Source organism: Rhinatrema bivittatum, chromosome 13 (assembly GCF_901001135.1).
Source record: "Rhinatrema bivittatum chromosome 13, aRhiBiv1.1, whole genome shotgun sequence".
In the NCBI taxonomy this organism is placed as follows: Eukaryota; Metazoa; Chordata; class Amphibia; order Gymnophiona; family Rhinatrematidae; genus Rhinatrema; species Rhinatrema bivittatum.
In genome coordinates, this window is record NC_042627.1 from 31,279,163 (window position 1) to 31,306,506 (window position 27,344).

At 42.9% G+C, this 27,344-nt stretch overlaps 1 protein-coding gene across 2 annotated transcripts in view; it reads left to right on the forward strand.

Moving 5' to 3' along the window:
• Positions 1 to 27,344, forward strand: part of LOC115075078 (nuclear receptor ROR-alpha) — a 170,794-nt gene that overhangs the window by 91,921 nt on the left and 51,529 nt on the right. The window contains exons 3-4 of one of the 2 annotated variants that reach the window (XM_029575242.1): positions 25,437 to 25,578; positions 26,547 to 26,942. In XM_029575242.1, coding sequence (XP_029431102.1) covers positions 25,437 to 25,578; positions 26,547 to 26,942 — 538 coding nt within the window. The remainder of the gene's footprint in view (positions 1 to 25,436; positions 25,579 to 26,546; positions 26,943 to 27,344) is intronic. The other variant, XM_029575243.1, reaches the window with a different exon arrangement.

Below are 27,344 nucleotides of genomic sequence, written 5' to 3' on the forward strand. Positions count from 1 at the left end.
ATAGTTTCTCATTTTTCAAAGTATGAGATATAGAAAGCAAAAATTTTTGGATATTACTATTTCCCAACATATACTATAACATAAAGAAATTTGGAGATCCAATATTTACTTACAGGACATCTCATTCACATAATAGCTAACAAAGAAAAGGGGAGGCTAAATGCTTCAACACATACATAACTAGAGATAGGTCTTCAGGCTGATTCTGTGCGACTTTCTAGCAGTTGTTTCAATTGGGTTGGATCGAAGAAAATATATTTATTTTCTCCTAATTTCAGCGAACATTTACACGGATATCGAATAATCATTTGACCCCCCCCCCCAGGTTCCTGACTGCCTGACTCATATTTAGAAACTCTTTTCTGCGTTTCTGTGTATCTTTTGTAAGGTCTGGATAAATCCAGACCTTCTGCCCTAGGTACAACTTCTCTCGGTTACAAAAATACATTTTTAAAACATTATCTCTATCCAAAGGAAACATGAACGTTACCAATAAAGTCCCAACAAAGTCCACTTGATCCTCCATAGATGTTTCAAGAAATATTGATAGACCATCTCCAGCTGGCTGATCTGATATAATTTGAGCTTGTTGAATTATTTTCCTTGGTGTTATAGCAAAATATATGTTTGAAATAGGTGGTAAACCTTCAATTGGTATTAGTAATATCTCAGATATATTTTTTAAACTGTTCTTGAGGGGATATCATTTTAACACTTGGAAAGTTCAAAACTCTCAGGTTGAGATACCTTGATTTATTTTCTAAATTTTCAATTTTCCTTGTAACTATGTCTTCGGTTTGTATCATTTTCACCTGGATCTCTTTCACGGACAGTACCTCCTTAGAGATTTCTTGTATCTTTTTCTCTTGATCTTTTTTTTTTTGTATTTCAAGCTCCTTTATAATATTTTGTGAAGAATTCACAGCAACCACGAGAGTAGATATAGTTTTCTCAAGCATTACTATTGCATTCCAAATAAAGTCAAGCGTAGTAACTTTAGGCCAGACAAGTTTCTGCACTGAAAGAGTCTGACTCACCATTCCTTGCTGGCAGACCTCTAAAATCCTCGTGGATTCGTCTGTCAGCGTCTCTCTGCTCCTCTGCCGAATGGTATTGCTGCTAGGCCCTGGCCCGATGTTATCCGCCATACTCGGGGGAGTTTCTCCTACCTCCAATCTAGCCATAGCAGTCGCAGATATTTGAACTCCGGATTTCTCGCCCGGGTGATCCTCCATTACCGCCTGCCCTTCGGTATCCAGACCTTGTGGAGGCGAATAATCAAACGGACTTAATCCTTGGTTGGGAGGAGAGGAACTCTCTAATTGCCGTGGTGACAGCGGTATTTCGTCCAGGGGAGCCAAAGCGTGTCCCTCGGTCGGGCTCCCAGCGGACTCTACCACAGGACTGAAAGCACAAGTCGGAGCAAAAAACCCCTCGATTTGTGGCTGAGATAGGGTAGGTGTAGAGGGTAAGGAGGATTCCACTCTCACCTTTCCCTTTCTCTTGGTATGGGGCATTATTCTGAAGCAAAAGAATTCAATCGCAGGAGCTCAGTAAACGCCGACCTCTCCCTCGGCGGCCATATTGGATCGTGTATGCCTGTTTAAACAACCAGGTCTTTAGTTTCTGCTTGAATTTCTTTGGGCAGAATTCCTGGCGTAGGTTAACTGGCATAGAGTTCCATAGGGCAGGATTGGCTATGGATAGCGATCGAGCCTTTGTTGATGCAAGGTTGTAGAGTTTGGGTGAGGGTGTGCATAGGGTTGATAGGTATTGATTTCTGGTCTGTTTTGTGGAGGTGTGGAATGTTAATGATTCTTTGAATCAATTCATGTCGGGGTTATGGAGGCCTTTGTGGATGATGGAGAGAGTTTTGTATTGGATGCGGTGTTCAGTGGTGAGCCAGTGTAAGTCCTCGAGGACAGGCGATATGTGTTCGTTTCTATGGGTGTTGGTGAGGATGCGGACGGTAGCATTTTGAAGGATTTGGAGTGGGTGGATGGTGTTCTTGGGGTTCTTGAGCACTTAACCTTCGCAGGTTTTGTGAGGTTGATAGCAGAGGCCAACTCGTTCCAGCTGTTGACGAAGGACAATGCCAGGCACAAGATGCTTGAGATCCTTCAATTTGTGGAGGCTCCTAAGGAGATTGTGGCGGTCCCGGTACATGAGATCCTTTTGGAGTTGCTGCTGAGGATTTGGGAACACCCCCTCACAGTGTTTCCTGTCAATAAGAAGGTGGACGGGGTTAACCTTAGCTAGAATGGTGTCCGATTTGATAAACATCCAGCTGTCCCACAAGTCAGTGGTGGTCGAATCCGCCCTCAAGAGGGCCAAGCCCCCTCAGACCCACTTTCTCGGCGCCCCCAGGGAAGTACCATAGAGTGCTGGATGCTTTTGAGAAGAAGGTGTTCCAAGGTGCCATGCTTATTGCCTACATCACTGCCTACCAGATCTACATGAGTCAATATTCGTGGGACATCTGGTGGCTACCTTGACAGGAGCAAGACACCTTCATGTTGTTGGTGTGCAAGGGTTTGGAGTGTGGAAAACATGAGATCCTTGCGACCTATGATGTTTTCGAGATGGCATCAAGAGTCTCTGCAGTGGGAATCTGTGTCCACAGAATGTCATGGCTGTGGGTGTCGGATATCCAACCAGAGGTACAGGAACGACTCACTGACGTGCCTGTACAAGAGAATCTATTTGGAGATAGGGTGAGAGATGCTGTGGCTGAATTTCGGGACCCTCATGAGACCTCCAACAATTCTCTGCAAGCGCTCAAGAACTGCCCTCCTCTTCTTCTAGGAGGCCGTAGAGGCAGGAGCCAAGAAAGTCCTTCTTTCGCCAAAGAAAGTATATCCTCCACCTCCTCGATCCCATCCTTATCGGAGCTCTCTCAGCCATCCCAGTCATTAGAGAGCTCCCAAGCCCCAGCTTGCTCCTCAGTCAAACCCGATGACTTAGTTTTAATTGGGCCACAGGAAGTATCAGCTAGTCTCCCATACCTGGGGTGATGAACCCGCCAATCAGGGGCAGGATGCGGTTCTTTGCGAACCAGTGGGTTCTGTCTATCATCCATCAGGGGTAGCAATTAACTCTATTGGTTGTCCCACCAAATTGTCCTCTGTGCCCATACTGGGGACTGATAGTGCATCCGGAAGTACTGCTAGCGGAGCACTCCTCCCTTTTAATGGCTAGAGAAGTTGAGCCTGTTCCACCACGGCAAAGAGGGCATGGATTTTACTGCAGGTACTTCCTGATTCCAAAGTGAACAGGAGGGCTTCATCCCATCCTAGAGCTGAGGGCCTTGAACAAATTTCTAAAGAAAGAAAATTTTGATGGTTTCCCTGGGCACCTTGATCCTCCTTTTGGAGAAAGGGGACTGGCTGTGCTCCCTCGACCTAAAGGATGCACTTACAGATTTGTGATGGAAAACAGTACTTCCAATACTGGGTGTTGCCTTTCGGACTTGCATCCGCCCCTTGGATATTCACAAAATGCCTGGCCATGGTGGCAGTGCACCTCTACAGAGTGGGAGTGCATGTTTTCCCCTATCTGGATGATTGGTTAGTCAAGAGCACGTCTCATGCAGGGGCAGCCATGTCCATGAACTTGACCATTCGGGTGTTGAAGTCTCTAGGGTTCATTCTCAACTCCCAAAGTCCCATCTCAGTCCATCACCTCAATTGGTCTTCATTGGAGCCCTGCTAGACATAGCTCAGGCCAAGGCTTTTCTGCCGCACCAGAGGGCTGTCTCAGTAGCGGCCATGATGGCCGAAGTTCAACAGAGCCAGCAGGTATCGGCTTGGCACATGTTGTGGTTGTTGGGCCACATGGCCGTGACCATCCATGTTACTTCCTTGGCATGATTACACATGTGCAGAGCCCAGTGGACCCTGAGTTCTTAGTGGCAGCAAGCCACACAGAGCCTCCAAGATGGCATCCAAGTCACCCCATCCCTCTGGGACTCCTTGTATTGATGGCGGGTACTTTTGAATCTGGAATAGGGAATCTCCTTTTCAGAGTCTTCCCACTCAAATTGTGTTAACCACGGATGCATCTACCCTAAGGTGTGGAGCTCATGTGGATGGGCTTGACATCCAGGGCTTATGGTTCGCTCAGGAACCTTCATGTCAAATCATCTTCCTGGAGCTCCGGGCAATCAGATATGGGCTTTCAGGGATCGGCTATCCAGCAATGTTGTCCTGATCGTACCTACTGTGTCAGGAAGCGGTCTAGATCTGGTCGTGGGCCCTGTCCCATGGGATGGAAGTTGGGGCCATGTACCTGGCCAGGACAAAGAACATGGTAGCAGACAGGCTGTGTTGAGTCTTCAGACCCCACGAGTGGTCCTTGGACCAGGAGGTATCAAATCGGATATTCTGGGGGAGCCCGGACAGAGATCTGGTTGCATCCCCTTGCAGCAGGAAGGTGCCTCAGTTCTGCTCCTTGCACACGACAGACAGCAAACCAGCCTCAGATGCCCTCGCCCGCCATTGGGGCACAAGTCTTCTGTATGCATATCCTCAGATTCCTTAGTGGCGAAGACTCTCTTGAAGCTTCACGAGGACAGAGGGACTATGATTCTCATTGGCCAAGACAAGTCTGGTTTTACTCCTTCAGGAGTTGTCCATCCAGAAACCAATTTAGTCTGGGGACTTCTCTAGATCTCATCATGCAGGATCAGGGCAGGCTGGGGCATCCCATTCTCCAGGCCCTGTCACTCACAGCCTGGATGTTGAGAGGTTAATTCTGCAGCTGCTCGATCTTTCGGAAGAAGTATCTCAGGTTCTGTTGGCTTCTAGAAAGCCTTCCACTACAGACTGAAGTGGATGAAGTTTTCCAAGTGGTGAGAGCAGAAGGCCCTAGATCCATTCTCCTGCCCCATACAAAAACTGCTTGATTACTTTCTACAACTATCGGAGGCTGGCTTAAAAACCAACTCCGATAGTGCTATTGGTGCATACCACCATGGTGTACATGGTAGTTGTACGTTTCAAGTGGGGCCTGCTTCAAATGAAGCCTCCCCTAAGGCCTCCCAATGTGTCTTGGGACCTCAATGTGGTAAACTCCTTTTGAGCCGCTGCATGCTGTGACCTGAAGTACCTGATCTGGAAGGTCATATTTTTGGTGGCAGTCAATTCAATGTGCAGGGTCAGCGAGCTCCAGGCCTTAGTTACGTATCCACCTTAAACTAAGTTTTTTATCATGACTTGGTGGTCTTGCCTAAGGTGGTGACAGTTTTTTTTATCATGACTAAGTTCCTGCCTAAGGTGGTGACAGATTTCCATCTTAACCAGTCAATCGCCCTGCCAATATTCTTTCCCAGGCCTCATTTGCACCAAGGCAAACGAGCACTGCACAGTTTATACTGCAAGCAAGCCTTAGCCCTCTGTCTAGAGCAGACAGAAGCCCATAGACAGTCCACCCAACTTTGTGTTTCTTTTGATAAGAATAGGTTGGGCGTTGCCGATGCCAAACAGATGTGATCCAGTTGACTAACAGATTGCATCTCCTTCTGTTATGCCCAGATGGGACTGCATCTTGGGGATCATGTCAAGGCTCATTCTGTCAGAGCCATGGCAGCGTCGGTGGCCCACTTGCGAGCACTTCCCATGGAGGAGATCTGCAATACTGCGATGTGGAATTCTCTCCACACATTCACACCCATTACTGTCTGGATAAGGATAGCCAATGCGACAGTAGGTTCAGCCATCTGTCCTCAGGAACCTGTTTGAGGTGTAGAACCCAGTTCTCCCAACCTAAGGCCCGTTGTTTGGGTTCAGGCTGTCTCCTCCTCTGTTACCAACAGCACTGGTGGTGTTGTGCTCGTTGGCACCTGGTTAGGTGTCTGTTGGTCCCCTTTTGTGTTGGGGAGCAGCCTGTAGCTAGGGATTCACCCATGTGTGAGAACTACCATCCTGCTTGTCCTTGGAGAAAGCAGAGTTGCTTACCTGTAACAGATGTTCTCCAAGGACAGCAGGGTGTTAGTCCTCATGAAACCTGCTCGCCAACCTGCAGAGTTGGGTTTCTCCTATTTTTCTTTTTCATCATAATTCTATGTTATGAGTCTGAAGAGGGATCCCCCGTATGGATGTGTGGCAAAAGGCATGATGAGCTTGCTCAGTGTGCCTAGTCAAAGGTTCTAGAAACTTTGACATAAGTTTTCCACATCAGGCTCCATCTGATAATGTCACCCATGTGTGAGGACAAACATCCTGCTCTCCTTGGAGAACACTTGTTACAGGTAAGGAACTCTGCTTACCCTTTTGCCGATGACATTCAAGTTACAGCCAGTTTGGATCCTGGGCTCTGTAAAGAAGTTTCTAAATATAATAGGTGTCTGGATCGTATTGCTAAATGGTTGTATTCCTATAAACTTAAAGTTAATTCTTTGAAGTTTGAAGCTCAACTATGGCTCCTTTTGTCTGGGATTCTTATCCCATTTAAAAGGCTGATGCAGAAAACTGCACCTTCAAACTGTATTCTGAGTTTCAGCACAGTTTCCTATTAGTTTTTTTATTCTCAATGTAGTAAGCTAAGCCATGCTAATGCACTGGGAGTTAAAATGTGTTCATACTTAGTTAAAAACTGTGTTCAGCACAGGCTGAACGCACATTTCAGCTCTGAGGAGAGGGAATGTAGAGTGAAGCAAGGAGGGAAGTCGGTCTAACAAGAGAGCGTGCAGTGCCAAACCAAGGAAACAAGGCTGCTGAGCTGTGCAAACTGAGAAACTGCAAACAAATCCTAAACAAGCCATTACCTCAGGGAGACAAAGGAGCATTCAAATAGGGAGAATTATGGTGATTGTGCTCTGGAGTTACTCGGGATCATGAAGGGCTGAAGCAGGCCCCACCCAGAGATTTCTCCCGTCATGAAATAACAATAAAATCAGTTTTGTTGTGTGCAGGAAACTTTACTCCATCTCTGATTGGGGTGAAGTTTCTGGTGCTAAGAAAACCTGGGCTAGGCCAGCGCACCTCCCTGCAATGAAGGGGTAATGCTTAATGCCCTCTTTTGCATGGGATTTGCATGTGCCAGCACTAAGCAGACCACATAGTTTTAAATGCACATTTTGTGCACGTAAAACTCCTTTCCACATCAGCAGTAAGGTTGGTGTATGTGCACAAAATGTGTGTTCAAGTGTAGGGAAAAGTGTGGGTTCTGTTGAATGCACCTTATTGCTTCAACCTCATAAGGAGGTTATCTCTGCTGTCATAGTGAAATTGGACTCTAAGCAGTCAGTGGTACCCCAGATTTCTGCTATGGTCAAAACATAGGTACATTAGGTGTTTGCAGCCATTTTTGGCAGTCCATGACGTATAGCTTTTAGTTCTGTTTTCATTCATTCTAGGATTGATTATCATAACATCCTACATCTTAGGCTGCCTTTAGCTCAAATGAAGCTCCTGCAGCTTCTGCAGAACACAATGGCTAAGGTTATTTTTGGCCTTGGAAAGTTTGACCATGTTGCCCCTATTCCCCAGAAGTTGCATTGGCTCCAAGTTTTGTCGTATTAAACTAAAAACTTTAGGCCTGGTATTTCAGTCCGGTCATAGGGGCCAACCACAATGTCTATAAGACTTATTAATTCAGTATGGTGCGGGAAGAATGCCTCGTTCCTCTCAACAAGACTTCATCCAGCTCTCACCCTCTTCCCCCCACCCCCGGCTCACTGTTCGGTTATTGGGCACCAGTGCTATGGAACGCTTTGCCCTTTGCGATTCGTCATGAATTGAATAATCTAAGCGTTCAGGAGATTGGGAAAGACATGGTTGTTTAGGGATGCAAGGATTATAGGGCCTGTGGATGTTTTTAGATGTTGGATTTGCTTAGTGGAATTTCCTCCTCTGGTACGTTGTGAGCAAGTCTTGGAGAGAGTACTGTTGTGTGGAGGGCTTTATTATAAGAACATAAGAACATGCCATACTGGGTCAGATCAAGGGTCCATCAAGCCCAGCATCCTGTTTCCAACAGTGGCCAATCCAGGCCATAAGAACCTGGCAAGTACCCAAAAACTAAGTCTATTCCATGTTACCGTTGCTAGTAATAGCGGTGGTTATTATCTAAGTGAACTTAATAGCAGGTAATGGACTCCTCCTCCAAGAACTTATCCAATCCTTTTTTAAACACAGCTATACTAACTGCACTAACCACATCTTCTGGCAACAAATTCCAGAGTTTAATTGTGCGTTGAGTGAAAAAGAACGTTCTCCGATTAGTTTTAAATGTGCCACATGCTAACTTCATGGAGTGCCCCCTAGTCTTTCTATTATCCGAAAGAGTAAAAAACCGATTCACATCTACCCATTCTAGACCTCTCATGATTTTAAACACCTCTATCATATCTCCCCTCAGCCATCTCCTCCAAGCTGAAAAGTCCTAACCTCTTTAGTCTTTCCTCATAGGGGAGCTGTTCCATTCCCTTTATCATTTTGGTCGCCCTTCTTTGTACCTTCTCCATCGCAATTATATCTTTTTTGAGATGCAGCGACCAGAACTGTACACAGTATTCAAGGTGTGGTCTCACCAGAGGCATTATGACATTTTCCGTTTTATTCACCATTCCCTTTGTAATAATTCCCAACATTCTGTTTGCTTTTTTGACTGCTGCAGCACACTGAACCGACGATTTCAATGTGTTATCCACTATGATGCCTAGATCTCTTTCTTGGGTAGTAGCACCTAATATGGAACCTAACATTGTGTAACTATAGCATGGGTTATTTTTCCCTATATGCATCACCTTGCACTTGTCCACATTAAATTTCATCTGCCATTTTGATGCCCAATTTTCCAGCCTCACAAGGTCTTCCTACAATTTATCACAATCTACTTGTGATTTAACTACTCTGAAAAATTTTAAATCATCTGCAAATTTGATTACCTCACTTGTATTTCTTTCCAGATCATTTATAAATATATTGAAAAGTAAGGGTCCCAATACAGATCCCTGAGGCACTCCACTGCCCATACCCTTCCACTGAGAAAATTGCCCATTTAATCCTACTCTCTGTTTCCTGTCTTTTAGCCAGTTTGTAATCCACGAAAGGGCATCGCCACCTATGCCATGACTTTTTATTTTTCCTAGAAGCCTCTCATGAGGAACTTTGTGAAATGCCTTCTGAAAATCCAAGTACATTACCATCTACAGGTTCACCTTTATCCACATGTTTATTGACTCCTTCAAAAAAGTGAAGCAGATTTGTGAGGTAAGACTTGACTTGTGTAAAGCCATGCTGACTTTGTTCCATTAAACCATGTCTTTCTATATGTTCTGTGATTTTGATATTTAGAATACTTTCCACTATTTTTCCTGGCACTGAAGTCAGGCTAACCGGTCTGTAGTTTCCTGGATTGCCTCTGGAGCCCTTTTTAAATATGGGGGTTACATTAGCTATCCTCCAGTCTTCAGGTACAATGGATGATTTTAATGACAGGTTACAAATTTTTACTAATAGGTCTGAAATTTCATTTTTTAGTTCCTTCAGAACTCTGGGGTGTATACCATCCGGTCCAGGTAATTTACTACTCTTCAGTTTGTCAATCAGGCCTACCACATCAGCTAGGTTCACCATGATTTGGTTCAGTCCATCTGAATCATTACCCATGAAAACCTTCTCCAGTACGGGTACCTCCCCAACATCCTCTTCAGTAAACACTGAAGAAAAGAAATCATTTAATCTTTCCGCGATGGCCTTATCTTCTCTAAGTGCCCCTTTAACCCCTCAATCATCTAACGGTCCAACTGACTCCCTCACAGGCTTTCTGCTTTGGATATATTTTAAAATGTTTTTACTGTGAGTTTTTGCCTCTGCGGCCAACTTCTTTTCAAATTCTCTCTTAGCCTGTCTTATCAAAGTCTTACATTTAACTTGCCAACTAAAAAATTATCCTATTTGTTGGCAAATTTAACTTGCCAACTAAAAAATTATCCTATTTTTTTCTTTTGGATCCTTCTTCCAATTTTTGAATGAAGATATTTTGGCTAAAATAGCTTCTTTCACCTCCCATTTTAACCATGTCGGTAATCGTTTTGCCTTCTTTCCACCTTTTTTAATGTGTGGAATACATCTGGACTGTGCTTCTAGGATGGTATTTTTTAACAATGACCATGCCTCTTGCACACTTTTTACTTTTTTAGCTGCTCCTTTCAGTTTTTTTCTAACTATTTTTCTCATTTTATCAAAGTTTCCCTTTTGAAAGTTTAGCACGAGCCATGGATTTGCTTAATATCTCCCTTCCAGTCATTAAATCAAATTTGATCATATTAAGATCACTATTGCCAAGCGGCCCCACCACCATTACCTCTCTCACCAAATCCTGTTCTCTACTGAGAATTAGATCTAAAATTGCTCCCTCTCTCGTCGGTTCCTGAACCAATTGCTCCATAAAGCTATCATTTATTCCATCCAGGAACGTTATCTCTCTAGCGTGTCCCGATGGTACATTTACCCAGTCAATTTTGGGGTAATTGAAGTCTCCCATTATTACCGCACTACCAATTTGGTTAGCTTCCCTAATTTCTCTTAGCATTTCACTGACAGTCTAACCATCTTGACCAGGTGGACGGTAGTATACTCCTATCACTATAGTCTTCCCCGACACACAAGAAATTTCTACCCATAAAGATTCAGTTGTGCATTTAGTCTCGTGCAGGATGTTTATCCTGTTGGACTCTATGCCATCCCAGACATAAAGCACCACACTGCCTCCCGGGTGCTCCTCTCTGTCATTGTGATATAATTTGTACCCCGGTATAGCACTGTCCCATTGGTTGTCCTCCTTCCACCATATCTCTAAGATGCCAATTAAGTCTATGTCATCATTCACTGCTACACATTCTAATTCTCCCATCTTACTTCTTAGACTTCTGGCATTAGCATACAAACATTTCAAAGTTTGTTTTTTGTTTGTATTTTCATTCTGCTTTTTAATTGATAGGGATAAGTTAGAATTTTTTAGCTCAGGTGAGTTTTCAGTTACAGGCACTTGGACTACTTTTCTAATTATTGGAACCTCACTGTCGGGATGCCCTAATTCTAATGCATCATTAGTATCCTTTGAAGATACCTCTCTCCAAACCATGTGCTGCTGAGCGACTGTCGGCTCTCCCCTTTGTTCTAGTTTAAAAGCTGCTCTATCTCCTTTTTAAAGGTTAGCGCCAGCAGTCTGGTTCCACCCCGGTTAAAGTGGAGCCCACCCCTTTCGAAGAGACTCCCCCTTCCCCAAAAGGTTCCCCAGTTCCTAACAAAACTGAATCCCTCTTCCTTGCACCATCATCTCATCCACGCATTGAGACTCCGGAGCTCTGCCTGCCTCTGGTGACCTGCACGTGGAACAGGGAGCATTTCAGAGAATGCTACCCTGGAGGCTCTGGATTTCAGTTTTCTACCTAAGAGCTTAAATTTGGCTTCCAGAACCTCCCTCCCACATTTTCCTATGTCGTTGGTGCCCACATGTACCACGGCAGCCGGCTACTCCCCAGCACTGTCTAAAATCCTATCTAGGTGGTGCATGAGGTCCGCCACCTTCGCACCAGGTAGGCATGTTACCAGGCGATCCTCACGCCCACCAGCCACCCAGCTGTCTACATTCCTAATAATCGAATCACCAACTATGATGGCCGACCTAACCCTTCCCTCCTGGGCAGTAGGCCTTGAGGAGATATCCTCGGTACGAAAGGACAGTGCATCCCTGGAGAGCAGGTCCTTGCTACAGGATCCTTTTCTGCTACACCAGGTTGATGCTCTCCAGTCATGAGACCTTCTTCCTCCAAGGCAGCACCAGGGCTGCCAGTCTGAAGTTGGGACTTGGCTACTATGTACCTGAAGGTCTCATCTATATACCTCTCTGTCTGCCTCAGCTCTTCCAGGTCTGCCACTCTAGCCTCCAGAGATCGGACTCATTCTCTGAGAGCCAGGAGCTCTTTGCATTGCATGCACATGTACAACTTCTCACCAGTGGGTAAAAAATCATACATGTGACACTCTATGCAAAAGACTGGGAAGCCCCCCCTCCTGCTGCTGGACTGCTGCCTTCATCTCAATTTTGATCAGTTCCTAGTTAAGTTTTAGGTTGCTATGGGAGTAGGAATGTGTCTAATTAATGTCCTTTAAATGTATTAGTGAATTCGCTATATGTCTGGTAGTGGCCTACAGGGGTCTGATCAAACTCTCAATAAAGTTTTTGTTGTTTTTTTTTGTGTGTGTGTGAAAGTGGCACCTGCCTATAAATTAAAGGATGAGCTAGGGGTGGGTGGGAGTGTTGGGAAATCCAAACAGTCTATCTTCAGTTAGTCAGCCAGAGTGACTCACTGCTCTCTTGTTTAACAAATGTCGGTACCTATTCAAACCAAATCACACTATCTCAACATCTTTCCAAGGTGAGTAACTGAACTTTTCAACCTTTTTACTTAAGTATACACTGCTCCTAGCTTATTTCTAGCTTCTGGCTACTTTTTGGGGTTTTGGGGTTTTTTGTGTTTTTTTTTTTTTTTTTTTTTTTTTAAATACAAACACTCAGTTCTGCTTACTAGCTGCCTTACAGACTTTTAAAAATAAACACACTACCTACTGCTTACTAGCTACCTTATTGACTGACTATTTAAAAACACAGGTAATTTGTTTATTCACTGCCTTACTGACTATTAAAAACACAAACACACAAACACACTAAATAATATTCCCAAATAGTTAACTTTGCCCCAATACTTTTAAAAAAGACAATGTCCCAAGCAAAAACTTACTGATTCCTTTCAGCCACCAGCAAGATGATCCTCTCCTCTCAGTGCTCCCACTATATGTTCTGTGATTTTGATGCTTAGAACACTTTCCACTATTTTTCCTGGCACTGAAGTCAGGCTAACCGGTCTATAGTTTCCAGGATCGCCCCTGGAACCCTTTTTAAATATTGGAGTTACATTAGCTATCCTCCTGACTTCAGGTACAATGGATGATTTTAATGATAGGTTACAAATTTTTACTAATAGGTCTGAAATTTCATTTTTTAGTTCCTTTAGAACCCTGGGGTGTATACTATCCGGTCCAAGTGATTTACTACTCTTCAGTTTATCAATCAAGCCTACCATATCTTCTAGGTTCACCGTGATTTGGTTCAGTCCATCTGAATCATTACCCATGAAAACCTTCTCCGGAATTGGTATCTCCCCAACATACTCTTTAGTAAACACCGAAGCAAAGAAATCATTTAATCTTTCCACGATGGCCTTATCTTCTCTAAGTGCCCCTTTAACCCCTCAATCATCTAACGGTCCAACTGACTCCCTCACAGGCTTTCTGCTTCAGATATATTTTAAAATGTTTTTACTGTGAGTTTTTGCCTCTACGGCCAACTTCTTTTCAAATTCTCTTTTAGCCTGTCTTATCAATGTCTTACATTTAACTTGCCAATGCTTATGCATTATCCTATTTTCTTCTGTTGGATCCTTCTTCCAATTTTTGAATGAAGATCTTTTGGCTAAAATAGCTTCTTTCACCTCCCCTTTTAACCATGCCGGTAATCGTTTTGCCTTCTTTCCACCTTTTTTAATGTGTGGAATACATCTGGACTGTGCTTCTAGGATGGTATTTTTTAACAATGACCATGCCTCTTGCACACTTTTTACCTTTGTAGCTGCTTTTTTCAGTTTTTTTCTAACAATTTTTCTCATTTTATCAAAGTTTCCCTTTTGAAAGTTTAGCACGAGAGCTGTGGATTTGCTTACTGTCCCCCTTCCAGTCATTAATTCAAATTTGATCATATTATGATCCCTATTGCCAAGCGGCCCCACCACTGTTACCTCTCTCACCAAATCCTGTGCTCCACTGAGAATTAGATCTATTTAATTAGATCTATCATTCAAGCCTGCCTTTGGTAATTAAGCAGTAAAATTGATGATTGAAAAGTACCTGCAAAGGGATAGGGTGGGCACCTCCACAGGCAATGCACAAGAATTTTGTTTTCAAACCACTGTCGTGCTTTATGATCCTGACTTGAAGTCCACAGTTAAAGCAATACCTATGGTGCTAGCCTGCCCCCAGATTTTCAAAGGGAAACTCAAACTTAAGGGAACCTTTTAAAAATGGGCCCCTACTTGTATATTCAGTGACACCACAAGTGCAACCTGAGTAGTGGTACACCCAAATAGATGTTGGTTGTAGATGAAGCTAAAGTATAATAGGCTATGGTCTGAGAGGGCTTAGCCTAGTGGTCTGGAGAAGTAGCCTAGTTAGAGCAGCAGTGTAAAAATCCCACTGCCACTCTTTGTGACCTTGGGCAAGTTATTTCACTCTCAGGTACAAATTTAATTTGTAAGCCCTCTGGGGATAGGGAACCACCTACAGAACCTGAATGCAAACCTCTCTGAAGTGCCGAAAAGCAGAATAAAAATATATGTATTTATCAATGCAAAATAAATGAAAGGATTATTAAGGGCATTAAACCAATATACATGCAAGTGGATAGATCTGCAAACAAACAAAGTTGCTATTTAGCTAACATACATCCTTTAATTAAAGCAAATTTCCTTTTACCTAGTGAGTAGCCTTCTCAAAAAAATAGGTTGCTGGAGCTAAGAGAAAATAGTGTCTGTGCTGAAGGTGGAATCATATGAGGATTCTTAATATTTTGCCACTGTATTTATGGTACAAGGTCGCATTTCAAGTAACCTGGATATTGGTGGAATGAAACTGCGCCATCTCTGTAGGCATTCCTGAAGGCTGGGTAGGCCTGGGGGCCATATGGCTGCACAAAAGCAGCTTGGTACAGTGCTTTCCAGGTGACCCCTAGGGAAAAAATATTATTCCCAGGCCTATTGTAAAGGACATTGTAAATCATTAACACAACACCTTGAGAAGGTTAGCTGGGAATGGCACCAAACACAACCACTGTTACTTGAAAAGAATAGACTGGAAGGGACGTGCCATGTATACTACAGTTCAATGTCTTCTCAGAATGGAGGGATGCTATAGGTAACAGGGGCTCATTTCTAAAGTTGTGTGCTAGATTTGCTTCATTAGAACATAAGATTTTCCATACTGGATCCGACCAAGATCCATCAAGCCCAGTATCTTGTTTCCAGCAGTGGCCAATCCAGGTCACAAATACCTGGCAGGATCCCAAAAAGCCAATAGATTCCATGCTTCTTATCCCAGGGATAAGCATTGGATTTCCCCAAGTCCACCTTAATAATGGCTTATGGACTTTCTTCCAGGAACTTGTCCAAACTTTTTTTTAAACCCAGCTACACTATCAGCTTTTGCCACATCTTCTGGCAACGAATTCCAGAGCTTAATTATGTGTTACGTAAAAAAATATTTTCTCCCATTTATCTTAAATGTATCTCCTAGTAACTTCATTGCATGTCCCATAGTCTTTGTTGTTTTTGAAAGAGAAAACAACCAATTTGCATTTACCTGTTCCACTTCACTTATTATTTTATAGACCTCTATCATATCTCCCTTCAGCCGTCTCTTCTCCAAGCTAAAGAGTCCTAACCTCTTAACCTGTCCTCATAGGGGAATTGTTCCATTCCCTTTATCATTTTGGTCGCCCTTCTCTGTACCTTTTCTAATTATGCTATACCTTTTTTGAGATGTGGTGACCAGAACTGCACACAGTACTCAAGCTGAGATCATACTATGGAGGCATTATGATACTCTCTGTTTTATTCTCCATTCTTTTCATCATAATTCCTAGCAATCTATTTGCTCTCTTGGCCGCCACCAGAGGATTTTAACACATTATCCTTGATGATGCCTAGATCCTTTTCCTGGTTGGTGACTCTCAATGTGAAACCCTACATCTTATAGCTATAATTTTGGATAGTTCTTCCCTATGTTCATCACTTTACACTTGTCCACATTAAGTGTCATTTGCCATTTGGATGCCCAGTCTCACAAGGACTTTTTGCAGTTTCTCACAATCCTCTTGTGATTTGACAACTTTGAATAATTTTCTATCAGCAAATTTGATCACCTCACTTGTTCCCATACCTACGTCATTTATGAATATGTTAAAAAGCAGCAATCCTAATTCAGATCCATGGGGACTCCACTATTCATTTTTCTCCATTGAAAAAATTGACCATTTAGCACTACTCTATTTTCTTTCTTTTAACCAGTTCTCAATCCACAATAGAACTTTGCCTCCTATCCCAAGTTAATTTCATCAAGAGTCTTTAATGAGGTACTTTGTCAGACACTTTCTGAAAATCCAGATATACTATATGAACTGGTTTATCTTTATCCATATGTTTATTCACACCTTCAAAAAAAATGTAGCGGATTGGTGAGGGAAGACATCCCTTGGCTAAATCCACATTGGCTTTGTTCCATTAAACTATGACAATCTATATGCTCATTAACGTTATCCTTTTATAATACTTTCAACCATTTTTCCCTGCACTGATGTCAAACTACACACTGATGTCTGTAGTTTGCTGGATCATCTCTTTTTAAAAACTGCTGTTACGTTAGCCACCCTCCAGTCTTCAGATACCATACCCGATTTTAATGATAATTTAGAGATTAGTAATATTAGGTCTGCAATTTCATTTTTCAGTCCTATGAACACTCTGGGATGTATACCATCTGGTCCAGGTGATTTGCTACTCTTTAATTTGTCAGTTTACCCTATTATATCTTCCTGGTTTATTGAGCTTGGTATCAGTTCCTCTGAATTATCACCTTTAAATATCACTTCTACATAAGAACATAAGAAAATGCCATACTGGGTCAGACCAAGGGTCCATCAAGCCCAGCATCCTGTTTCCAACAGTGGCCAATCCAGGCCATAAGAACCTGGCAAGTACCCAAAACCTAAGTCTATTCCATGTTACCATTGCTAATGGCAGTGGCTATTCTCTAATTGAACTTAATAGCAGGTAATGGACTTCTCCTCCAAGAACTTATCCAATCCTTTTTTAAACACAGCTATACTAACTGCACTAACCACATCCTCTGGCAACAAATTCCAGAGTTTAATTGTGCATTGAGTAAAAAAGAACTTTCTCCGATTAGTTTTAAATGTGCCCCATGCTAACTTCATGGATAGAAAAAGGGGCATGTTTTATGTTAGTCATGTTGAGGGAGAGAAATTTTCAGAGTGTTGATTAATGTAAAAAACTTTGAAAATGGTCCTTCCCATGTCTAAATGCCCGCCCAGTAAATTACGAGTGATTTAGAAGTCCAACGAATTGAAAATTAGCTCTGCTGTGTCTAAGTTGAAAGCACCTCTATCATGTCTTAACTGAACGCCCAAGTTTAGGTGTCTAATCAAATTGGGCACACACAAGCTGTTTTTGAAAATTCCTTAGTTGCCTTTCAGATTTATGTGCCCAAGGCTGAGGGCTTGGGTGTCTAAATCTATAATTTTTTATTTTTTTTTACATAAATTATATAGGGGTAGATCTTAAAAAAGTACGCTGGATTTTATAAGATACGCGCGTAGCCGCGCATATCTTTTAAAAATCCGGGGTCAGCGCGCGCAAGGGGGTGCACATTTGTGCAACCTGCGCGCGCCGAGCCCAGCACACGCTGCCTGTTCCCTCCGAGGCCGTCCGATTTCGGAGCGGCCACGGAGGGAACTTTCCTTTGCCCTTCCCCCCCCGGCCCTATCTAACCCCCCCCCTACCTTTGCACGCACCGGCCGGCAGCCCCGCTGCGTGTTCCGGTCCCGGGGGCTGGTCCGGAGGCCTCGACCATGCCCCCGGGCCGGCGCCACGCCCCTGGGCCCGCCCCCGAAACGCCATGGCACGCCCCCGAAACGCTGCGTCTTTTCGGGAACGCCCCTGACATGCCCCCTCCCCGCCCCTTTTCCAAAGCCCCGGGACTTGCGTGCGTCCCGGGGCTTTATGCGCGCCGGCGGCCTGTGCAAAATAGGTGCGCCGGCATGCGAGGGCCCTGCGCGTGTAAATCCGGAAGGCCTTTTAAAATCCGCCCCATAGTGTATAAGTTACACAAATGATAAAAAGGTACTTTCACCTCAAGAATGAATGGCCAACGGCAAGTATCTGTTTTATTATACAGTTTTAGATAAGATTGTGTCTGCTTCCTAATTATTGACACTGAAGAAGTTGATATTCAAAGGCAATTATGTGGATAACTTTCGAGTTACATGGGTAACCACAAAGTTTTGAGAATCATCTGCACTTTGTAAGTGAGAAGAGTTTCAGGGACCTTCCAGAGTGGCGTTGATTTAGCCGAATAACACATCCAGATAACTTTGAAACCTAACTCTGGCCTGGATATATCAAAATGCACTAAATATCGCCTGCGATAGAAAAAGGGGCATGTTTTATGGTAATACGCACTTCATCGCAATTTGCACTAATACCTATGCGAAGAGTTAAGTTAACGCAAATTGCAATAATTTTTTCGCACTGAGATAAGTGCCAGAATGAGGTATTTCCTACATACAACCACTGGGGGGGGGGGGACAGAGAGAGCCTAGCCATAATCTCTCAACCTAGCTTGATGGATTCTCTACCTGGTAACATCAAACTAGGTTGAGAGAACATTGCTCAAATCTCATCTTTGGATGAGTGTCCTCATGCCGAGGGTCATCAAATCTTCATTGGAGAGCACTGTTCTGTTCATACGTCTCACTTTGAATGTCAAAGTGGCCCCTAACCCCTACACTAATACCTAAACCTCACCTCGAGTTACTAGGTGGGCCTCCCATAGGGATATAAATACCTATCTAGTGTGAGAGGATTATGGCTGGTCTCTCCCTCTTCCTCTCCCCTGAGGTCCAAAAAAGAGGAGGAGGAGGAGTTAGGGGTGGGTTTACCATTTTGTGAAGCCCTATTGCATGACTTTATTGCTGATTGCATGATTTTAATGCTGATTTGAGCTACATTGTTATGGCTGTATTAATGTTCTTTTGTGGATGCTGACCCATAAGAACCCTTGGGTCAGACCAAGGGTTCTTATGGCCTGGATTGGCCACTGTTGGAAACAGGATGCTGGGCTTGACCCAGTATGGCATTTTCTTATGTTCTTATGTCCCTGATAGCTAGGTTGGCTCTCTGGGAACTTCAAACTACCAAAACCAGCATCCACAAAAGAACATTAATACAGCCATAACATTGTAGCTCAAATCAGCATTAAAGTCATGCAATAGGGCTTCACAAAATGGTAAACCCATCCCTAACTCCTCCTCTTTTTTTGGATTTGCATCACACCATACGATATCGCATGCAAAAAACACCTTATAGCATTTTGATAAATGAGGGGGTTTAAGATGTGGCTGACAGCAGGGTTTAAGTTTTATATGGGAATGTGTTCCTGGATAGCTTTAACCTTGACTGGCTTTATTCAAAAAATTTAGCCAAATAAGTATCAATTCCAAGTTATTAAAAATAAAAAGCAGTCCTATAGGCCAGCAAAATGTTGTGCCCCCCAAATTGACCAAATAAAATAAGGCAGGACTGCTCAGGAAAGCCACGACCCGGCCATTGTCCAGCTCCCAGGCTTCTGGATGTGCTAAGGAGTTGGAGCAGGGCAGCTGCAAAAGGCCAGGAGAGGTTGATCGGGGAGGGGGAGAGGAGTGTGGCCTTCTGGAGGGGACCTTCCTTATTTGGAAAATTCAGGGAAGGAAGGTTTTTCAGTCCTATAGATCCACAATATTTTGTAACTATTTTAGGGGACTTAATGGAAGAGGGGGTTAAACTACAAAGGGCTGACATTTGTTTCACCGGTGTGGGGAATGGGGAGGTTTGGCCAGCAGGCTGCTTTTTTTTTCTTTTAAATCCTACGTGAATATAGCTGGTTAAGGGTTAAACTTATCCAGGTACATGTACGTAGATAAGTTTGAAACTTACCTGGCTATATTTTAAACATAGTCAGTTAGGTTTCAAAGTTATTGGGGTAGGTATGGTTTGAATAACGTTATTCAAGGATATTCAGTGAAATGGTAAACCTAAATATCCCTGATAATTAATCCTTCTAACTATGGGGGTCATTTTCTATCTGTATTGCAGGCGAAAAGTCCCTTTTCGCCTGCAATTCCTTGATAGGGGTGGAGTCGGGGCGGCGTCGGGGTGGATGTGGCGGTAACTTGGCTGGCGGCGATAAGGTAAGACCCGTTATCGCTGCCAGTAGCACGCCCAATAGCGCCACCTTTCACGGTGGCGCTATTGGGTGTGAAAGCCGGCAGCGATAACACCGCGGTGGTGCAATTGCTGCCAGCTTTCTCAGACCCACCCCCCGCTTCGCCCCCCCCCCGTTACCGCGGGATTCACAAAGCTGTGCGACAATAGAAAATCCAGCCCTATGGCCGGATAATTTATCCGATTAATGTTCTTTTGTAAATCTCAAACTGATTTGTTTTATTTTTTAGGTCTAAACATTTACTTCTGGTTTCCTGTTTCTTACATGGATCCAGAAAAAAGTATGTATAGGAATAAATCTCCATGGGACACAGCCAAATAACCCCATAGCCAGCCTGAACTTTATTTGCAGCATGAGAAAAACATGCAGCTGGCTGAATAGCTCTAAACATCCAGAGGTTTACATGCCTGTAGAATAGGGGAGAATGTGCTTTATAAAAAACAATTAAAAAAGCTAAGAAAATGTAGTTTTAGAATGGAAAACCAATAGAAAATTCCTAAATTTTAATTGCTGGGAATACTGCAGAAGTTAATGGTACGTGCAAGCATCTGAGTATTAGCAATAAATCATGTTATTATGAATAAGTCTTACGTGTCACGAGCTTGTGTACAGCCATTCCATAACAGCTGCCGTAAGGATGCATCTTGGCAGCTGTCAGCTGTTTTCTTGTAATTAAACAGCCAATGAGCAGCTAATTAAGACATATGTGTATACAGAAGTGGAAGTGGATATGTTAATGAAGTGTAGGAATCAATTCATTAAGTGAAAATTTGTCAAAAGACCAAACGGCAGCTCAGCATTTCAGCCTGGGCTTTTCTAAGAAGGGAAGCGCATGAAATAGGAACCGTGACATCAGCAAAGCGCTCTCCAGTTTTCTGCTGACGGAAGGGGGAGTTAAAAATGGCACAGCTGTAATAGTCCGTCATTAAACGACAGATCTGTTGAAACGAACCATAGGATATAATGAAAAATGATCTTTCCATCTCAAAGCTACTTTCTGAAAACCATTATTTAACTGTCACATGAATTGTTGCTTTGCCTCTTCCTCTCCCCACACCAAACCTAATTTTGGCACCTTAAGCAACGCCTGTGTATTTGAATTATGCTCATAAACGAGAAGAATTTGATTTATGCCACCAAGGTGAAATTAGATTTTTCCCATTTTACTTGACTTCCTTGAATTAAAGTAAACTCCGGAAAAAGGGACTGCAGACTACAAGAATGACTATTTTTAACTGATGGTGTGTGAGAAGTTCAGTCAAACTGCCCTTCCCGTCTATTGGGATCAAAGGCCATGAGCAGCTGAGACACCTGACAATCAGGCCGATACAGTACAGTGCGCTCCGGCGGAGCGAACTGTTAACCCGCGATTGGACGCGTGTTTTGGACGCCCTAGCTTTACCCCTTATTCAGTAAGGGGTAATAGCGCGTCCAAAACGCGCGTCCAACCCCCCCCCCCCCCCCCCCCGAACCTAATAGCGCCCGCAACATGCAAATGCATGCTGATGGCCCTATTAGGTATTCCCGCGTGATTCAGTAAGTAAAATGTGCAACCAAGCCGCACATTTTGCTTTCAGAAATTAGCGCCTACCCAAAGGTAGGCGCTAATTTCTGCCGGCACCAGGAAAGTGCACTCTCCGACTTTATATCATGGCGATATTAAGTCGGAGGTCCCGAAAGTTAAAAAAGGTAAAAAAAAAAAAATTGAAATAGGCCCGCAGGTTGAAAACCGGATGCCCAATTTTCCGTGGCTATCAGCGGGCTCGAGAACCGACGCCGGCAAAATTGAGCGTTGGCTGTCAAGCCCGCTGACAGCCGCCGCTCCTGTCCGAAAAGAGGCACTAGGGACGCGCTAGTGTCCCCAGCACCTCTTTTTACCTCTTTTTACCGTCGGGCCTAATTTAAATAAATTTATTTACTGAATCGCGCGCACAGGAGAGTGTCCTGTGCGCCTGCTCTCCCGCGATTTTACTGTATTGGCCCGATTGAGATTGAGTCTTCTAAGGAATACACAGGGTAGTCCTGGGAGAATTCCGTGCTACTGCGGAGAGCAGAATTCCCCCCCCCCCCCCCCCGCGCAGAATTGCCAAATTCTGCACAGAAAATAGCAGAGGAGACCCCGGCATGCTACGAAGATGATGGCCCTCGTGTGCCATGGGACGCATTCTGCTCATGGCAAAGATGAAGGCCCGGGTGTGCCGCTTGTGGCGAAAATGGAAGGCCCCCCCGTGTGCCGCGAACGGAGTGTGCGCCGCTCGTGGCGAAGATAAAGGCCTCGGTGAGAGAGAATGTGTGTGTGGGAGAGGGGAGGGTGAGAGCAGGGAGAGGGGTGTGAGAGAGACAGACAATGCAAGTTTGCTTACCTGCAACAAGGGTTTGTATTAGACAAGACAAATTAGCCATACTTACTTGATACCTGCCTGCCTCCCTGGAGAATCAGCTATCTTGCTGAAGAGATCGAGGGGGTCAGAAGGCAGTGCGCATGTTCAGGAAATCTTGTGCATGATCAGTAAAACCTTTTATGAGCTCTGAGAGCCGGGTTTGTCTTGGTTCCGTGAATCAGCCATACTTTATGGCTGATTCACCCTGCTTTTAATGGGAAGCCCTGTTTACAAATAAGCAAAATTACTTTATAGGCATAGTTGATATTTGTTAGCCTCCTTCTTGCCTGCCTTTTTGTTTTCCTGTTGGACTGTTCTGAATTTGTACCATATATATATATTCTTTATCTTACGTGAAATTCAGTAAACTTACAAATAGGAAAAATGCAAAGCAACTAATTAGAAACTGAGTTCATCATCATTTTAGGAAGCAGGTCAAAGCTTATTTTAAAGTTTGTTTTTAATGTATAATGTGTATAATTTTGACTGTATTGTTTTGTTTTTATATCTATTTTATGTAATTATGAGTGTCATACTGTACTGTGCACCGATCATGAATTTGGAGAGATTGTGGAATATAAAACATGCTAAATAAATACAAATAAAAAAATAAATGTGTTATGTGTTAGCCAGTAGTGCCTGTTGCAGGTTCATTTTAGATCATAGTTGGCTCATCTTTTCCTAGTGTGCCTGGCTCTTTTTTTTCTGTTAGTAGATATTGAGTTTCTTTCTGGAATATTCTATATTGCATCATTTTATCTCTCTATATAGATCTATATAGATCTAATTTATATTTATTTATTTATTTATTTACTTATTTGTTCATTTATTTGTTTATATGGACAATTTAGAGTCCGCTGATCCACCAATGTCAGTGGATTACAACTGACATACACAGTAAAAACAATAGTACATCATTTGAGTTTCTCTTTCATTGAATAAATATTTGGTTCTTCTGTGTTTTTCCTAATCCTGTCTTGTCTCTTGCAACTTTTAACCAATCTTAGAAATTTCTTTCTGCTAACATTTTTATTATGCATAACCCAGGTTTCGGATCCATAGAAGTGTTGGTGCTACCATAACTTTTAAAAAGTTTAAATGGATGATTTTTAGTACCGGTATATGTGTGGGGCTTGCATGTTGCCTACAGGTCTGCAAACTAATTTTCAAAGGAAAACTTCCCATGGAGGGTTCCTTTGAAAATTCAGGCCAATGGGGGAAAGTAGATATTTTGCATTGACTTTCCTTCCCTCTAGCGGACTCTGTCCCTTTTACCAATAGTGAGGATGGGGCAATTTTCGAAGGCCCTTTTTATTTCACAGGTTAATATCTGTTTATCCTCATAAAAAGTTGGGAAAATTACCATCTTCATTGTGTTTCTCTTAGTTTTCCCCCTTAATGTTCTGGGGAGGGTGGTGGTATCAGTGGAAGTGGTGGAGACAAAAACAGTATCTGAATTTAAAAAAGCATGGGATAATTACAGGGGATCTCTAAGGAAATGTTGAAAATTATAATGCTAAATTAATTGGACAGATGGGCAGACTGGATGGGCCGTATGGTCTTTTTCTGCCGTCATGTTTCTATGATTGGAATCAATGTAATTTATTTGTTATATCGTAAGCTCTGTTTCTTGCAGCAGTTCATGGATAGATTCTGCATCAAGAGTTAGAAAAATCTATGGCAAAGTTTTCAATATTCAGCAGCAGTTAAGTAGCATATTAAATGCAAATCTGTATTTTGCTTTATTAAAAATAAAGTTGTATGACATTTCTTGGGTGTGCTGGGAAGAGAGAAGGGGAAAGAATGGGGTGAAGGAGAGAGATGGAAAAGGGATCTCCAGCAGGAGTGGTAGAGGGATAGGAAACAGAGGGGGTAGAGGGAATAAGGAGACTGAGCGTAGGGGGAATGGGGAGGAGGACCGAGAAGAGGAATTGAGAAGAGAGAACCTGGATTAGGAAAAGGGAGGGTGGGTGGATCTGCTCACACACGCCTCTGTGATCCCCTCACTGACTTTCACTGTCACACATACCCCACACTAATTCCCTAACTCTCACGTTAAACTTTGCTCACCGCCCCCTCCCCCATCTCTCCTCCACCTCCTAACTTGCATGATTCTTTACCCCCATCGATCTTTGCTTCCCAACCCCTCTCCCTACCATTCTAAGCTTGGCAGCTGGAGGCGGGTGGAGCCAGCCTGATTCCTGGGGCTGATTCCCTTCTGCTGCCTAGGACTTAGTGTTGTGTTTTGAAAAACAGTGGAGGGGAACATTGTAGTGCCATGCGATTTCAAAACGCGATACTCAGGCCCTCAGCGACAGAGGAGGAGGAAGAAGCCTGAAGTACCGCGCTGCTGTTTTCCTCCTCAAGGGGGAGTTGCGTAACTGCTGCCATTACTACTTCCAGCTCTTTGCTGCCCCGGGCTCCTGTGGCAAGTTCGTGAAATTTGTGCAGTAGAGGCTGCATTTTGCAGTCCTTACCGTGACCACCAAAATCCTGGGAGACAGAGGTCCCTGGTTGTTGCATTGTCTTAATTAAAAGTTACAATCAAGACGATTTAAAGTACAAAACTTGTTCAATAATGTAGCTACTAGCTACTATCTAATAGGCCAGTTTCCTTTAAGCATCACCGTCTGTTTTGTCTAAGAATATTTTGAGATTTTAGTTCTTACAGAGTTGATGTAATCGATAGTTTTCTGAAGTTCATTTTCAGTTTCATGCAATATAATGGTCATTGGCAGAAAATATTGTATGTATAAATGTACTGCAGCCGAGTGGAATTCCAGTGTCAACTAAATTCATCTATTCTGTGAGGATCATCAGTATAGATATTAACAGGACTGGCAAGGAACAACATCCTCTCCTTAATTTGTGAATTTCAAAGAAAAATCATAGACATGTTGACACAGTGCTGGACCATTTTTATTTCTAATTTACATCACAGGGCTTTTTTAGAAGGAGTCAGCAAAGTAATGCAGCCTACTCATGTCCTCGCCAGAAGAACTGCTTGATTGACCGGACAAGTAGAAATCGCTGCCAGCACTGTCGGTTGCAGAAATGTCTTGCTGTGGGGATGTCTCGAGACGGTGAGCTGCTTGACTTCCCCACTGTGTTTGCATTTTAATCGTGCAGGTTGTAACATAGTGTTAGTATATTCTGTTGCTGTGCTTTTAATGTTAAATCATTACATATCATTGGCAAAAATCCCGATTTAGCAGTGTGAATGTCACAAGCTCTTTTTTTTTTTTTTTTTTTTTTAATACCTAGGACTGTTAAAATGTGAAGTATGACTTACTTTAATGATTTTTATGCATCTTTTCGTTGATATTTTTGTCGCTACTTTAACTGGCCACAGCTCTATACATCTAGGTTGGACAGATATGTCATGGATGACTGCTTTTACCTATGTCGCGGTGATTTAGTTTTTTTAAACAGCATTTTTATTTTTAATTAAAGATTTTTTATTAAGCCAAACAGTATAACATGTAAACCATACAAGGCACCTTCAGAAAGCAACTAAACAGAACCTTTTTAAACAGCATTTAATATCATGATTAAACTGAAATAAGCCCATAATAAATCTTCCACATTGTAATCTGCAGTAATGCCTTAATTCGATATTGGAGTCCCCAATTTCTTATTAAAGGACTGGCCTACTCTGGGTGCATGATATTATGGTGGTGGTGGTAGTGCTAGATTAAGCAAATCAGAAAATATAATCCCTTCTTTACAAATATTAATCTGTTGAGAGTCCAAACATCCAAATAAACTCAAGGGTAAGACATCCTAATCAGAGCTTCTGGGTGGAAATCCCTGTTCTAATATGAACTGCATTTTCATGAACGCAAAATCCGAATTAATTTGTATTTTGCAGATTAAAGTATTTATACTGTGTTTTGTTGTTTTGTTGTTTTTTTTAAATCACTAATCATTGACAGTGGAAGCATTAAAGGCTGCTTGGATATCACATGTAATAATTATCACATGCAGCAGCTATCATAAGATGGTTCATAAAATTACTGTACGTAAAGTGCAACCATTTTTAAATTTTCAGCTGTAAAATTTGGTCGAATGTCAAAAAAACAGAGGGACAGCTTGTACGCGGAGGTCCAGAAGCACCGGATGCAGCAGCAGCAGCGAGACCACCAGCAGCAGCCTGGCGAAGCAGAACCATTGACACCAACGTACAACATCAGCACCAACGGGCTAACGGAGATTCACGATGACCTCAGTAACTACATCGATGGGCATACATCTGAAGGTAGCAAAGCAGACTCCGCAGTGAGCAGCTTCTACTTAGACATACAGCCTTCTCCTGATCAGTCGGGTCTTGACATTAATGGCATCAAACCAGAACCAATATGTGACTACACACCAGCATCGAGCTTCTTCCCTTATTGTTCTTTGACAAATGGGGAGACCTCTCCGACGGTATCCATGGCAGAACTAGGTAATTCGAGAAAGAAAAAGCTCTATTGTAATGGCTTTAACGGTGATCATTTGATAGGAGAAACATATTAAACCTAACATATTAAGCCTTCTTTTAAATGAAGACACTGGTAAAAAAAATAATAAAATGTTATGTAGTTTTTGTACATATATATATATATTAATCCTGAGGTAACTCATTAGTATTTCTTGACATGTTTTCAAATTATTAGTAGAAAAGTTGAAACTGACCTACAGATTTATTTAACATAACTCTGTGATGTGATTGTGTGTATGGTCATGGCACATGCTGGATGTTAGTGTTGCATGTATGTACATGCTATGTTAAGAGGGTTCAATGCACTAGAACAATGTAGAAGCCTAGCAGTCCTGAAGCGTACCTGCAGCCACCCAAGGAACAGAT